The 16,038-nt window shown below is 43.4% G+C and overlaps 1 protein-coding gene across 35 annotated transcripts in view; it reads left to right on the top strand.

The window, feature by feature from the left end:
- Window positions 1-16,038, top strand: part of OBSCN (obscurin, cytoskeletal calmodulin and titin-interacting RhoGEF) — a 182,783-nt gene that overhangs the window by 25,387 nt on the left and 141,358 nt on the right. For 34 of the 35 annotated variants that reach the window (XM_041408712.1, XM_041408708.1, XM_041408711.1 and 31 more), the window contains exons 8-13: window positions 2,685-2,957; window positions 6,384-6,659; window positions 7,522-7,797; window positions 8,431-8,706; window positions 12,817-13,092; window positions 14,176-14,451. In XM_041408712.1, the coding sequence (XP_041264646.1) occupies window positions 2,685-2,957; window positions 6,384-6,659; window positions 7,522-7,797; window positions 8,431-8,706; window positions 12,817-13,092; window positions 14,176-14,451 (1,653 nt within the window). The remainder of the gene's footprint in view (window positions 1-2,684; window positions 2,958-6,383; window positions 6,660-7,521; window positions 7,798-8,430; window positions 8,707-12,816; window positions 13,093-14,175; window positions 14,452-16,038) is intronic. The other variant, XM_041408719.1, reaches the window with a different exon arrangement.

Raw genomic sequence — 16,038 nt, 5'->3', positions numbered from 1 at the left:
TTTTTATTTGTTTTTTGTTTTGTTATTTGTTTGAGGGTTTTTTTGTTCTTTTCTGTCAATACTGTGGTGGATAAGGGAAAAGACCTTTACTGGCACCCTGGATGGCTTAACCCCTTCCTGTTTACAAGGTGCTCAGATGTGTAGAAAAACAGCAAGGTGGCACTTTGTTTTGGTATTTCTTAACCAGCACTGTTCTACAGCTCCTCTATTTTTTTGGCTGTTCTTCCTTTCATGGCAGTCTCTACCTTTACTCTGAAACCAACAGCATTAAGCCTCCTTCTTGCAAACCTTCCCATCTGTGCAGGATTTTATGAACTAGAGCAAAGCTGTCTCTGCCTTGAAGGGGACCGGGTTTTGCCTAAAACCCCCAGACTGTTCCTCACATGGGTCAGATGTCTGCTGAGGTTCAGAGCACAAAGTCTTACTCCAAGCCAGTCCAGCCTGTTGTCAGACTGTCACCAAAAGTGAGGGAAAAGCAAAAACTCTTCAACAACATTTTTCAGTGTTAGAGAATCAAGACATCAATTTATTTCTTTCCAGGATGTGCAACAGAAATAATTTAATTCACACATTGCCCGGGCTGGGCAGAGGAAATCATGCCATCACACATGATGTTTACTAGATTTTTCACTTACTTATACAATCAAAACCCAGAGAAATCAATTGGTTCAATGTTCATTGGTCCCAAATTCTGCAGTGTTTAGTATTTGCTTTCCTATTGGTTATTGATCCCTTTGCCTTCAATGCTAATTAGGTTCTCATTTTTTGTTCTCTTGTTGATCTTTTCTGAGACCAGGTGTCTCCAGCCATGCCAGGGGTGCTGTCTGGAGTTGATGTTCATTAATGGTTGTTATGTTTTTTATATCTCCTGTGCTAACCCCATTCCATTGAGGTGTTAAACCCATCAGGCCCCAAGTGGTGATACAGTCCTGTGAAAAGAAACTTCAATTCCTTTCCCCCAGGGCAAAGGTGAACAAAAAGCCCTGACTGAAGTTATATAAAAAATTTAAACTTTGTATTGTTTCTAACAAGACTGGAGGGATTTCAGAAGCTATTTTTTCTTTGAACTGGCAAGTTCACCCTGTAAAGACATTTGAGTTCCATGCTTTGTCCCACAGCTCACCCTCACCTTCCTCCCAGACATGATCACAGCTCCTGCACAGAGTGAGTCTGAGGTGTTTCATCATCATGTTCTGCTGGCACCTCACCCTCCTTGGACTCTGTAGAAACCACAAAGTCAGAGAATATAGTGGGTTTTTTTTTTTTTAATATTTGACAACTTGTTTGGTCATTTCAAAGAGCAAACTTGAGAGAGCTGAAAAAAAAATCAAATTGTGACTAAATCTATATGGAGAGGAATTTCTGTCTACAACTGGCACCTGCTCTTGATTTTGATTTTTGTTCCTCTCTTGCTTTGCCTCTTTAGCATCATTTTTCATGCTGACAGTTCTGCCCACATTTACTTGAATTACTTGATGGATGTTTCCATGTGGTTTTCACTGTTGTGTGCCTATCAAATGAGTGATCGATGTCATTATTTTAAAATCTGCGTTGACAAGCTGTGATTTAAAGCCTGCTGCTTACAGCTTGATTCCTGGTGAATCACCTTTGGTACCCCTCATCCTTGTGGGATGAGCCTCACAAATGCTGTATCAACATTTTACCTTCCAGCATCTACACCTTTTATCAGCCACAGGGGATCATTTGAGGAGCAGGTCAGCTGGAAATGGCACGTGGGCATCACGTGGCTGCTGAGGGGCCACTGTGCCAAGCCACGGCCACTGTGTCACTGCCTGGGCCTCCTGCCCAAACCAGCCAGAAATGCACTTGTGCCATTTGTCACTGCAGTCCCTACACTGCCCTGAGCTCCCTTGCCAGGCACCCTCTGACACATGACCTCCCTTGGTGACAAGGGACATCTGAGATGGCTCCTTCGGGCTGCTCTGGTTGTATTTTTCACTCTGGTTTTCTGAGGAAGAGAAAGGGATGAATGAACTCATCTCCCTCTTCTTCCTCCCACAACCTTGAACCTGTGGACTGAGTTTCAGTAGTGCTGGGGAAAGAATGCCTTAGCAGTGCCCTTCCCTTCCCTTCCCTTTTCAATTTGGATATTGGTGTGGATTTTAATCTTTTGCTTTGAGGCAATTGGTGACTCAATTATTTCACTCCACGTTAATATGATGCCAGATTTATTGTTTATTTTCTATGCTCCAGTTAATTCCCAGGAATAAATTTCTTTTTATTTTGGTCCTATGATGTATCCATATAACTTATTAATTTTATGTAATTTAATTTATCTAGGTTATATTTTAATCTCTTCTAGAGTCAATTTACTTGCCAGGTAGTTGCAATATAATGATTGAATAACCTTCCTGGCTTTACCTTCAGTTTATTTCTTTTCTCACCTCCCTTTAAAATATTATTTTCAAGCTGCGTTTCCTGAGGCTTCTTCTCCTTGACTCAACCACTTGTGCCATCTATGTGCTCTGTTTTTTGGACACAGGATAATCAGGAATATAGTTGGAAATTTGTCTGATTCTGCTTTGCAATCTAGTGATTAGATCCATAATTAAATAAATATATTTTGTCTTATGATAAATGACTACCTAATGTAGATGTCAATGTACATTTTTCCTGCTGTGCACAGAATTCTTTACCAGAGCTGTGTCCCTGTTTTGTTTCAGCACTTGCAAACTTTGTAAACAAAGAGAAGACTGGAGGAGTTGTCAAGGCCATTGCTGGGAAACGGGCTGAGTTTGTGTCTGAGACCTCCGAGGCCAACATCATGGTGAAGTGGTACAAGGATGGGAAGGAGATCACAGCCAGCAAGAAATTCACCATGGAAGACAAAGGAAAACTGCACAAGCTTGTGGCTTCGGCTGTGACAAAAGAAGATGAAGGAACTTACACCTGCAAAATTGGGGATGACACCCTTACTTTTGATTTAAAAGTCTCAGGTAAGCTTGTACTGCAAGTATGGGATCAGAGTCTGTGTGAGAAATGCAGGATTTTGTTCTTTAGACTCGTCCTGCCTTACAAATTGACAGATTTTTGGGCCAAGGTTGCACAACACTTTGAGAGGTTCTGACCCTTGCTGTGATCCTGGTGCAAACCCAGAGTATGGGCAAATAATACAATGATGCTGTGATTTATCTGAGTCAGCTCAAGCTTTTTCCAGGGCTGGAGCACAACCCAAACACGGTGCTGGCTGAACAGCTGGCAGCCACATCTGGCCTCTATTCTTTCAGCTCAGCCTGTGCATCATCTTAGAACCGCCTCAGACAGGGGTTCAAAGTCCTGCTGTGAGAGCCATGTGCCCTCCTTTGACAAGTTTAATTCCTGATTTTGAGAGTTAAACATCTCCTGCCGTTCCCAAAGGACACTGTGATCTCTGGGATCGCTCCCTGTGGTGCTGTGACTCCATCAGCCAGTGTCACGTGCCCATCACACAAAGCACGTGGTTGTCAGGCCAAACCCAGAGGAGAAATGCTTGTCACCACTGCATTCCAGCCCAGGATGGAGCCAGAGGATAAAATGACACAAGAACTCACCAGTGAAATTCAATATCTGTGAAACTGAACTGATTCAAGTTGCATGCTTGTGGGAACTTTTCTTGTAAATGGGATTTTCTGGCTTGTGCCTGGAACCTAATTTTTAACCTGTTCCTAAATTTAAGATTAAAACTCTCCCGAAAGCTTCTCCTGGCATGTCTGCAGTACAATGCAATTCAAGAGAAGTCACAACTGAGTGCTTGTGACCTGTAACAGAATATCCATGTTACTGTGATGCTGTGATGAGCTAACTAAAGACTCAGCAAAGCTGATTAATTTAGGACAGCACTTGTCTAGAGGGATTGCTGCAGGATTTAGTGAGCTGGAGGGAGTGCTTCCAGTTTCCAGCTGGTGTTTGCTCAGGTATTCACTCTGCATCTCACCTCCAGCTCTCTTCTGAGAATGCAACATCATGCAATTTCTCTTGGAGTGTAATTCCCAGCCCCTGACTCTACTCATTGAAAAACTGGTCTGAAACCAGGCTCTGCCCAAACTGACTTCTCAAAAGGCAGTTTGTGCAATCTGATTTATACTGTCCGATTAGAGCTGCCAAAGCTGTATTTTAGAAGTGTTCTGGTTGTGCTTTTGTCTGGGCATCAGGTACAGAGGATTGTCTGAGCTTGGTATAAACTTTTTGCTGGCCATGGGCAGGTTGGATGCATCTCACCTGTAACTCCTGTCACATGGCTGAGGCAAAGAAAACTGGTGTCTGCTAAATCCTAGAAACACAGAAAGGTTTGGGTTGGGAGCTTGAAGCTCATCCAGTTCCACCCCCTGCCATGGGCAGGGACACCTTCCACTATCCCAGGTTGCTCCAAGCCCTGTCCAACCCCATAAAAACTGACTAAAGTGAGAAAATAATTAGTTGGTATATATACATAATGCAAGTCAACTAGGAAAAATTAATTAAGAAGTAGAGCCAAGAGAACATTTCCAATTCCATTTATACATACCTAAACTATGATACCTCTGAGGTCTCAATTATGAGTGGTTTATATTACTAGAAGTGTGTTTTTCCTTGGATTTTAGAAGCATGCTAAAATAGACATATTTTCAGAATATTCATGTAGAAAACCCCAAAGATAAAATAATATTATGCACCAAAAAACTCACTCTCACTATCTCCAAAATTACTGTGATGTAAGTGACAGCTGTAGAAATCCCTGCCATGGGCAGGGACACCTCCCACTATCCCAGGTTTCTCCAAGCTCTGTCCGACCTGGCCTTGGACACTTCCAGGGATCCAGGGGTAGCCACAGCTTCTCTGGAAACCTGTGCCAGGGCCTCACCACCCTCCCAGGGAAGAATTTATTCTTAATATTAAGAATTTATTCTTACTATTCCATCTAACCCTGCCCTCTGGGTTTGAAGTTGTTATGCTATGTTCTAGCCCCACAAATTTTTGGTGAGCAAGGATTGGGTTACAACCTGGTGACAACACCATAGCCAGGGCAGCTTCCTCCTCCTTGTTTCATGTATCACCATAAATATTTTCCAGAGTGCTGAGAAGCTGCACACTGAGGGGATCGTCTCAGGGCAGGGGATCAGCCTGCCTTGAGGGTCATGAGACACCCCAATAACCCTGAACAGCAGGATTCTGGAGGGACCATCCTCCTTGGGTCAGCTAATTGTTGAAGGCTACGTCAGTCCTAATGAATGCAAATTTTAATATAAATACTTGCCTGGCATGGCAATTGTCCTTGGGGTACTCAGTGATGGAAAGCAGCAGTTGGTGCTACAGGAAATGCAATACTGAGCTGAGGCTGCTCTTCAGGCCAGGGCTGCCCTGGTGGAACAAAGGCTCTGGCTTAGGGACAGGGTGTGGTGAGGTTTGCTCACATTTTACACCAAGTTCTCTGTCTTCACTTGATTGCCTTCAAAGAAATACCTGATGTGCCCATCAGATATTGCCCCCTGGCTTAGGGACAGGGTGTGTTGAGTTTTACTCACATTTTACACCAAGTTCTCTGTCTTCACTTGATTGCCTTCAAAGACAGGCAATCTTTGATTTTTACCTTTACAAAGAGTATTAATTGATAAAAATGTTGTGTTGTTGCTGCATACATGACAAATACCCTGTGTTTGCACAGCCCATATCTGTGCTGCTATCAGGGTTTGAGCTCAGCTATCCATGCAGGAACCTCCACTGAGTTGTATGAGCAGTTCTGAGTTCTCTGCTAGGAAGATCAGTTTCAGCCAAAATATATGAGATTATTGACTCCTATGTTCATAGAAATATGGAATGGTTTAGGTTGGAAAGGACCTTAAAATCCATCTCCTTTCAACCCCCTGCCATGGGCAGGGATGTCTTCCACTAGACCAGGTTACCCAGAGCTTTTTCCTAACTTGGTGAATATTTTATCAGTGAGATTATCCCATATGTGCCCTGGCCAGGAGAATTAGTCCAGTAGGATTGGTACTGTGAGCAAGGAGCTGCAGGAATGGGCTCAGAAACATTAAAAAAAGGCTCCTCATTGCCTCTAACTAGATTTTCTGAGACTTTCCAGGTCTTTTCAAAGCTGTTTCTGCCCTCAGACATCAACACATATCCCCCAGAGCTTGCTTGACTTCAGAATCAAGGAGTGGTAAAGGAAGTGTGAACAGCTTGAGGGCGTCTCAGTTTGATTTGAAAGATCCAGGAGGATGTAGGGCAGATGAAGGGGATTTCACTGTAATTGAGAGCAATTATCTGAAGATCAGAGGGGTTTGCACCATCTGTCAGAGAGGCATCAGCTGTGTGTGATAATGGAATAACAATCAATAACCACTGTATGCTAACTTTGTGCAGATAAACCTGCACCAAGGCACAAACCGTTTTCTTTCCCACTCCAGATGAAGCTGTTACTTTTGTCAACAAGCCCAAAACGACTCCAGAAGTATCAGTCAGTCCTTCTGAGAGCCTGGAGCTGGTGTGTGAGGTGTCAGCTGCGGGTGGGGCCGTGGTGTGGAGGAAGGATCAGACTGAGGTGAAGCAGGACCAGAGGACAACAATCGTCTGCCAGGGGACACAACGCAAGCTCATCATCAAGAAGGTGACACAGCAAGACCAAGGCAGCTACACCTGTGAGACAAAGGACGACAGAACAACATTCCAAGTCAAAGTCAGAGGTGAGGAAGTGCCAGGAATTCCAAAGGTAAAGGAGAATTCCATTTCCAGTGGTGTCTTGCTTCCAGAGGATCATCTCACAATCTCCCCAGGGTGAAAGATCTCAGCCATCATATTTGATTTTTCTTGGCAACTTTCATAACAATATTTTATACACATGGTTCTGCATCCATGACTGGTTGTGACCACAAAAAGAAAAAAATATCATAGGAAAGGATGGAAATTCCTCTCACAATTAGCTGGTGTGTCCACAGAAAAACTCTCATGGGAAAATAGTGTGAGTTCATAGCCATGGCAGAGGGATGGATAAAGGGGAAGGTGTTTTGAAGAGCTCTGATTAGATCCCATCCCTTAAACACTGGATGGGACTTGGAGCAATGGGGTCTAGTGGAACCAGCCCATGGCAGGTGGGTTGGATTGTGATCATCTTTAAGGTCCCTTCCAACAAACCATTCCATGATTCCTTGATTAGATGGAGAACAATGGAATTGTCCCAATAGACAAAAAAAGAGCAGTGGTTCATGGACATAAGGATACAGGTGCTGTTCCCTTCTCTTTCACTAGAATCTTGGAGAGACATAGGGAGAGAAAAAGAGAGAAGAGGGAGGAGGGTTCAGGCTATACAAGTTGGTGCTCCAAGTCCTACATTTAAATCTGTCCTAAAACTGTGAGTTTTTAACATTACCCCAGAATTCCCATCAAATGCCCATTCCTATTCACCTAGTAAGACAGAGATGAAGGTGCTTTCTTGCACATCATGATATTACCTCTGGGGGCAAGTGCAGTGAAATGGGAGAAACTTCATTAAACACCAGAGACAATGACTGCAAAAAGCCGCCTGTGACTGTTGGGGTTTCCTTACAGAGACAGAGGTTGTGTTTACAAACAAGGAGAAGGTGCAGAAAGAGGTGAAGGCTGCACTGTCAGAAAATGCCATGCTGAGCTGCGAGGTGGCCCAGGAGAAAACGGAGGTGAACTGGTACAAGGATGGGAAACTCATCACCTCCAGCAAGAAGTTCAAGGTGGAGTCCGAGGGCAAATCGCGTCGTCTGGTGGTGGGTCAAGTGGAGAAGAAAGATGCAGGGGAGTACACCTGTGAGGCTGCTGGCCAAAAACTCACCTTCAAGATCAATGTCACAGGTGGGAGATTGTTTATTCTCATCACAGAAAGGTCCCTTAATACCAAAAAATGTACCACATTTTGAGCTGCAGTTTCTGTGCAGCCTGGAACTTCTTTGAGTAGGGATGGAGGTCAATCACTCATCCACTGTCACATTGATGCTGACAGCTGGACATCTTCATCCATGTGATGAATCTCCCTCTGTGCCCCTTGGTGTTTTCTGATTTCCCACTAGTGGAGAGATAGACAAGCTTCCATTCCATTATTTTATAAGGATGAAGGTGAGACTATCTCCCAGATATGTAGGAAAAATAAGTCTGGAAGAAGTAGGAAAATAGGTCTCCTAGAATGGACAAGGCTTCCATAGGGGTCCCAGTGGCAAGTGAGATTTCGTATTTATTTATCCATTACATTATGGAACAAAGCAATGCAATTCCTGTGGAGATGTGAAGAAGCTGAAATCCTGAGGCAGGGGATCATTTTTCACAGAAATGGCTGATGTGCTGTCCTCAGGCATGACAAAGGCCCACATCCTGCCTGAGCATTAAAAAATACCAGAGATGTGGAAGTTGTCTTGTTTTTTATTTGGGTTTGATCACTTTGGACAGCATCAACTTGTGTGTGATTTCAAAATTACTTCTCCCACTCCACAGAAGCAGAGGATGCATTTATCAACAAGGACAAAGTGAAGAAAGAGGTGAAGGCTGCACTGTCAGAAAATGCCACGCTGAGCTGTGAGGTGGCCCAGGAGAAAACGGAGGTGAAGTGGTACAAGGATGGGAAACTCATCACCTCCAGCAAGAAGTTCAAGGTGGAGTCTGAGGGCAAATCGCGTCGTCTGGTGGTGGGTCAGGTGGAGAAGAAAGATGCAGGGGAGTATACCTGTGAGGCTGCTGGCCAAAAACTCACCTTCAAGATTGATGTCACAGGTAGGAGACACATTTTGGGTTGCTTTTCTTTGTATGTGGATGTTTTCCCCCGTTTTCTCTGACACAATGTTAGAAAAGCTGTTAAAGTACTTTCTGGTGCTGGTCTAAGCTGCTGGTTCAGTGAGGTTGTGTAGGACTGGGCAGATCTGGAGCTGACCTGTTCATATCCTGATGTCAGCTCCTCACCTCCCTGTATATCTCCTTCAGCTGAGGAAGTGAACAAGATTTCTCAATATATTCAAATATATTTCTCAATAGCAGGCACTGTTTTCCAAAATATCTTCAAATTTGATCACTAGTACTGGTTTTCCTCCTCCTGTTATGGGCATTCTTCCATGACAATCACAGTTTTTCTTCCTCTTTTTTTGCAAGTGCTAGAAGGGTGAATGGTCTCAAGTTCCACCAGAGGCTTAGGTTCAATATTAGAAAAAAGTTCTTATCCAAAAAGGTTGTCAGGCATTGGAACAGGCTGCCCAGGGAAGTGGTGGAGTCCCCATCCCTGGACGGATTAAAAAGCTGTGTGGATGTGGCACTTGGGGACTTGGCAGTGCTGGGGGAACAGCTGGACACAATGATCTTCCAGGTTTTTTCCAGCCTAAATGATTCTGTGATTTCTTTGGTCTCAGTATATTTTACAAGATATCTAGTGAATTTTATCTCAGGCTCCAGGCAGCTGTGGACACCAGCTACATTCTGAGTGATCATTTCTGAATTTGATGTTAAGAAAGGGTTTGTTTGTTTGTTTTTTTAATATTTGTAGCACTACGCCATATTTACAGCCAAATCCCTCTTTTTTAATATTAAAATTCTTGTCTCATATGCAGAGGTGATCAGAACAGGGAAGCAATTTTCACCTCTGTTTTTTTTTTATAGCACCAAACAGAGCTTTGGCATTTTATCAGCAGTATAGAGGCACAACTGTGTTGGGAATCTATTGACTCCACTCTGTGTGGGGTACCCAGGCTGTGAGCTGGGACATTTTGGCTCTTTTTCATTCTTTGTGTAGCTCATTCTTTGGCTGAGGGAGCTGCCAGTTGCATTGGAGGATAGGTAAGGAGGGAAGGATAATGAAGTATAGATTTGAGAGGTGTCCTCCAGAGAAAATTGAATATGGACATTGACAGACCATCATAAAAACACTGAGTAATTTGAGTTGGAAGGGACCTTAAAGATCACCTCGTTCCCACCCCCTGCCACGGGCAGGGACACCTCCCACCATCCCAGGCTGTTCCAAGCCCCATCCAGCCTGGCCTGGAACACTTCCAGAGATGGGGCAGCCACAGCTTCTCCAGGCAAAATTGTTATAAACCAAACTCATTGTTCACTGCTGACACTGGTTCGTACATTACTGCAGAGGCATAGTCAGAAAACAGAAATTTGGTGTTTTGCACATGAACCTCTCTCTCTGAGGGGGCTGTCTGCCTCAGAAAGGTTTCCAGCTCTCTTTCCAGCGAGGTGACCTCATGGTGGCACAGGGTAATGTGACCCCTTGCCCTGTGCCATCAGCCTGCCTTAGCTACCGTTGCTGTATTGCTCATGGGAGCAGCTGTAACACGAGGTGCGAGTCCAGCGCTGGCTGGAAAATGATCCACTGTGAAAGTCAGGAGGGATTATGCGTACTCGGAGTGGTTGGCTCTTCTGCAGCAGAAATCCTTCTCTTACTGGTTTATCCCAAAGTGCAGCGGATTTCTGGGTCTTTATTTATCCTGGTGCCATTGCACTTGGAAAGCTTTTCAGGGTTCCTGTACTCCACTGGTAGCACAAAGTTTTCTCTGTTTAAGGACAGGTTGAAGGTTAGATGCTCAGTGTTGTGTTTTGGGATGCCACTGTAGTTTTTGGGTTAATTAAAAAAAAAATCAGCTGCTGCACACCTTGGGACAGGGTTGGACATGCAGAAAAAGAAGTGATTCTGAAATTTCAGTATTTAAGGATTCAGGGCATGCAGTGGAAATAATATTTTAAATCAGTGAAAATTTTGTGTTCTGAAAGTGTTTTTCCTAATTTCCACTGACCAGTTTCATTTAAGGTTGGAAATGTCATCTTCACAGAATATTTGTTTAAATTTAAAATAAGTTTCTAAAAGGAATTATTAACTGGTGTAAATCACTTTGGAAGCTGATTAAAAGTTTTAGTCACACTTCATATCAGTATAAAAATGGTTTATATGAAAGGTCAAGAATGTAAAGGACAAGTGAGATGAGTCTGGAATATTCCTGCTCTGCTAACCTGACATTTTAAATACAGCCCTCATTGACACAGACTTGTTTTATAACCTATTGAATGCACTCTGCATATTCACACTGAGTTGTAGATGGGAGATTAAATATTAATATTTTTGCAATCAGTTTTGAATGCAAAGCTTTGTGTGTGCTTGAACCCTTTCAGATATCAAAATGCTGCTGACATGTCCCTTTGAGCATCTTTGCATCACCCAGCACAGGCCACGTGCCTTCTAAATGATAACAGCATCTCCTCACACTCCTTCTACAGCCAATATAAACAGAGGAGCTCAAATTCAGAGCCCTAAGCTAGATTCCTGTCAGCAATGGAGAGATAGGGAGATTTACTCAGTGATCAGAATCCAATTTTATTGTGGGTTACAAATGCTTATATACTATTTCAGGGAGACTAGTAATGTGTACTGCAATGATTAGGTTAAAATCACATACACAACCTTATGCATATAACAACATCTCTTGCTTGCAGAGTTTAATGTGATTTTCTTTTTCCAGTAAACCTGTGTGAGTTTATCTTCTTGCAATCTAGGTCTAATTTTCAAAGTTCCATTTGCTTTTGCCAAGGCATCCTGTTATCAAATCTCTTTCGTTAACCAGGTCCAAAGTCCATCATCTGTCATGTGTCCCCCAACATTCCAACAGATTCCCGCTCTGTGTTGCTCCCTGCAGGACTCCTCTCTTTCTGTGGGCTGTGCAATATTCATAGCAAGGCTCTGATGTGGCCCAGGACCACTTGTGGTGCCACTGACAGCAGTGGAGGAACTCGACCTGAGCTTACCCCTTCTCCTGACCCTCCCAGGCAGCTGCTGCTGCTCAGAGCACAGATGTGATGGAGACAGGAGAAAGTCATCCAGGAGGAGCCAAGGATGGCTCCAGGAGGCTGCAGGGCGTGACTGGGGAGAGGCAGGCAGCAGCACAGGGGATGGAAGTGGCTCAGCATGCCCGAGGTCACAGAATCACTAAGTCTGGAGAAGTCCTCCCAGACCATCGAGTCCCAGCTGTGCCCAACCTTGTCCCCAGCCCAGAGCACTAAATGCCATGTCCAGGTGTTCCTTGGGCACCTCCAGGGATGGGGACTCCAAACCCCCCTGGGCAGCCCCTTCCAGTGCCTGACCACCCTTTCCAGGGAGAAATTCCTGCTGATGTCCAACCTGAGCTTCCCCTGGACCAGCTTGAGGCCATTCCCTCTCATTCTGTCTCTTGTTCTCTAGGAGCAGAGCCTGACTTCCTCATAGCTACACCCTCCTGTCAGGAGGCCAGTTTGCTGGAAAATCACAGATTTTTTTGGGAAATAAAAGTACACTTCACATTTTATATGCTAGTTTTATGTGTAATGTTTGTTGAGTGCTTTTCAATATTGAGAGCTGTCTTTGGGATTGGGGTACAAGGTATTTTCTGAGCAACACCCAATTTTGATCTAAAATACCTGGTAAAATCCTCTAGATAATGTGATAGTGGAGGTGGCAACTCACCATTGTGCTGCGTTTGGCTCGTTCCAAATGTGGGGAATAGAAATATCATAGACACAAGAGAGAATTTCATCTTTATATTAATTGTAAGAAATTTGGAAATGGGGTGGTTAAACTGTTCATGAGACCAAGTCAGAGAGGGATGATAATTACATGGACTATATTTTCAGAGTCCATCGCTTTATTTATTTGATAAATAGAACTGCAAAGCTGTGTTACTTGCAAGAGTTTAATATTGAATTATTTCTGTTGGAAAAGACCTTTAAGATCATCGTGCCCAACGGTGAAACCAGCACTGCCAAGTCCAAGATCCTGCAGAGCATCTGCACTCACACAAGTAAGAACTTCTTGACAGAAGATATTTACATCTTGTGTATTTTCCCTACTATGTTTCCCTGTTTCAGAGGCAGAAGATGCCTTTATCCACAAGGAGAAGGTGCAGAAAGAGGTGAAGGCTGCACAGTCAGAAAATGCCACGCTGAGCTGTGAGGTGGCCCAGGAGAAAACGGAGGTGAAGTGGTACAAGGATGGGAAACTCATCACCTCCAGCAAGAAGTTCAAGGTGGAGTCCGAGGGCAAATCGCGTCGTCTGGTGGTGGGTCAGGTGGAGAAGAAAGATGCAGGGGAGTACGCCTGTGAGGCTGCTGGCCAAAAACTCACCTTCAAGATTGATGTCAAAGGTGAGAGAATGTGCTGAATCCCTGTTTTACATCCTGAAAAACTGAAGGAGGAGAAATTTATATGGCTTGTCAAGCTCCATCTCAACAGGAGTGACCGAGCCAGAACTTAACTGGTGTTGGTTTACTCATTAAATTCTGTTCATGCTGTCTTAGATCTGTTTTTGTTTTTTAGAAGCTAAGCAGGCAATGGATTTCTGCAGCCCCAAATTCAGGTCAGGGTGAAGATCACTGGGGAATTTGCCTGGGAATCTTGGGGAAATGCACTGATAGCAAACTGAGAATGCAGTAATTACTGGAGTAATCAAAGGGTGCAGCAAATCTGAGTGCAGCCGTTCTCTTGTGAAAGCTCCTAACTGAAATACAGTTTATTATAGATGAAACCTTTATGTTATGGGCTTTGTCAAATGGATGGAAATGCCAGAACTGTTCTCAGAAGCAGGAAATGAGGAAACCAGCTCTTTTCACCTTGATATTCAAGACAGCTGTTAATCTTGACATCCTTCAGTTAGATCCTGATGAATTTAAAGTAAATTGAAGAGTTCATACATTAGATTTATTTTTGACCATGGCATGGTGCAAATACAGTTGGGGCTGGCTAATTTTCATTCATTAGAAGAAAATAATTGGGGATGACACATCTTGAGAACAGGTGGGAAATAAAGATACAGACACAGAATGGGCTCACAAAGTTTGTTTTCCCAACACTATCTTGGTTTTGTTGGCAAAGTAAACTGCAGCTCTTGGGTTGGCTGGGCAACCCAATTTAATGCTTGTCCTTTTACAGCAAACATAATTCTGAGAGACCTGATTCACCTTAGCGCTACTGGATTTTGGTATGTTGCTTTCTTCAGGTTCTGAAGAAAGGTAGTGGTGGAAATTAAAGGACTTTTGAGGCTGTGCCTTGGATTACCAGAGAATGACTCCTTCACTTGATGTAATTCAAAATGTTAAAAATTCAGCAGGTGCTGGCAGCAGGGAATGTGAATGGGAAATAATTTCAGCACCACAATTGAAAAGGTGATGTGTGCATTTGGGAAGGGATCTGTGAATTTTCAAAGTCTGCCCTCGTACCCTCAATTGCAGAGGCAGAAGATGCCTTCATCAAAAAGGAAACTGTGCAGAAAGAGGTGAAGGCTGCACAGTCAGAAAATGCCATGCTGAGCTGCGAGGTGGCCCAGGAGAAAACGGAGGTGAAGTGGTACAAGGATGGGAAACTCATCACCTCCAGCAAGAAGTTCAAGGTGGAGTCCGAGGGCAAATCGCGTCGTCTGGTGGTGGGTCAGGTGGAGAAGAAAGATGCAGGGGAGTACACCTGTGAGGCTGCTGGCCAAAAACTCACCTTCAAGATTGATGTCACAGGTAGGAGAAGATTCTTTGGCCTGCCAGTCTTATTTCTAGAATCTTTAGAAAAATTAACATTATTTTATAATTCTTCCTCGAGTTACACTTTGAATTTTTGGAGTACATTGTTGGCATGGCCTAGGATGCGTACAAATTTAAGTTTTCTTCATATATTCTTTGTAAAACATTTAAAATCCTTAAAATGGGGAGCTGAATCCCTGGAAAATTTTGGAAGCTAGACATCAGGGAAAGGGCTGTAAAAAAGAAGGTACTGATTGTGCATCTCCTCCTTCCCATCTTGGTACAATGAGAGCAAATCTGCACCACAGCTCGTTCTCAGTGCAGTGTCATGGTGGAAAGCCTGCCCAATGTCTACACTCCTTTTCTTCCCCTTGGAAGTGCTTATTTCAGCCTGAAGGGAGTCATGGAAGTAGATCTTAATAATCTTTAAGGTCCTTAAGGTGTCAAGAAAATGGCAAGTAAGGAAAGAAGGTGTCATGGAGACTCATTCCAGTTTTATTTCCCTACTGGGGCTGTAGAGAGGTAGAATAGATTCAGCTTCCCAGCTCCCTTACAGCTTCCCAATCCAATTCCAAGTTGTGTGACTGATGTGTCTCTGGAGGACAAGGGGACTTCACCATTTGGCTTTGAGATGAGCTGAGCTTTTCCCAAGGTTGCACTGAGAACAAATAACAGGGTCCTGGATGTGTCATTGCTGGTCAAGCACATTTCTCATGTCACAAAATGATCTAAGAAGAAGCAGAAACATCTGCTGAGAATCAAAAAAATCAATTTTATGGGACTATAATGCAGCACGGAACAGCTCCTTCCTCTGAAAATTTGATAGTTTGCAATTAATTGAACTAAAACATGTCCTGCCTTGGCTGGGTCCTGCCGGTCAATGTTCTTATGAACCATAGAGAGATTACTGATGAAAAAAACCCAAAACAGGCAAAAACCCACCACAAGGTCCTTTGTATGTTCTTCTGATGGACTTAGATGTGCACTGTCATGTCAGAGGGGCTTTTTTCCAGTGTTACCTGTAAGCCACAATAAGGGGATTTAGCAACATCATATTTTGGAGAACGTCTGGATTTCTCTCTCTCTTTCCAGAGCCAGAAGTTGTGTTTACAAACAAGGAATTCAGTAGAGGCCAATACAGCAATAATTGGAATAACTACTCCACCGTGACTCAGTTGCAATAGTCTGGGTTTTGTTGCAGCCTGCAGGGTTCATCTGATTTTCTGTTCTTGGTTGCCTGGATTTGTGGAAATGGGAATATTTGGCTTTAGCATGGTACAAGCTCTGTCTCATTCTTAGCAGGTCTAACAGTTGCAGTTATAAATATAATAGAGATAATTGATGATCCCTTCCATTCCTGTGATCCCAAAGGGTGATTCTTGTGCACTGAACTTCTTGAAAGCAAAGAGCCATTGCAGAATCCCTTCCTTGTTAGTCTTTCAATTCCATTTTAGCTGATTTAGAGGCTGGAATATGTTTTGTCATTTGCAGTATCAGCAGCAGATTTTAAATAGCACTTTTTTTTTTTTTTTTTTTTTTTTGGCTGTTGTGTTATTGACATCTCAGTTTTTTGAGAGGTGTTAC

This window comes from Onychostruthus taczanowskii, unplaced genomic scaffold (genome assembly GCF_017590055.1).
Source record: "Onychostruthus taczanowskii isolate IOZ18803 unplaced genomic scaffold, ASM1759005v1 scaffold3, whole genome shotgun sequence".
NCBI lineage: Eukaryota > Metazoa > Chordata > Aves > Passeriformes > Passeridae > Onychostruthus > Onychostruthus taczanowskii.
The sequence above is the reverse complement of the archived record's forward strand: the minus strand, read 5'-3'. Positions and strand labels throughout refer to the sequence as shown.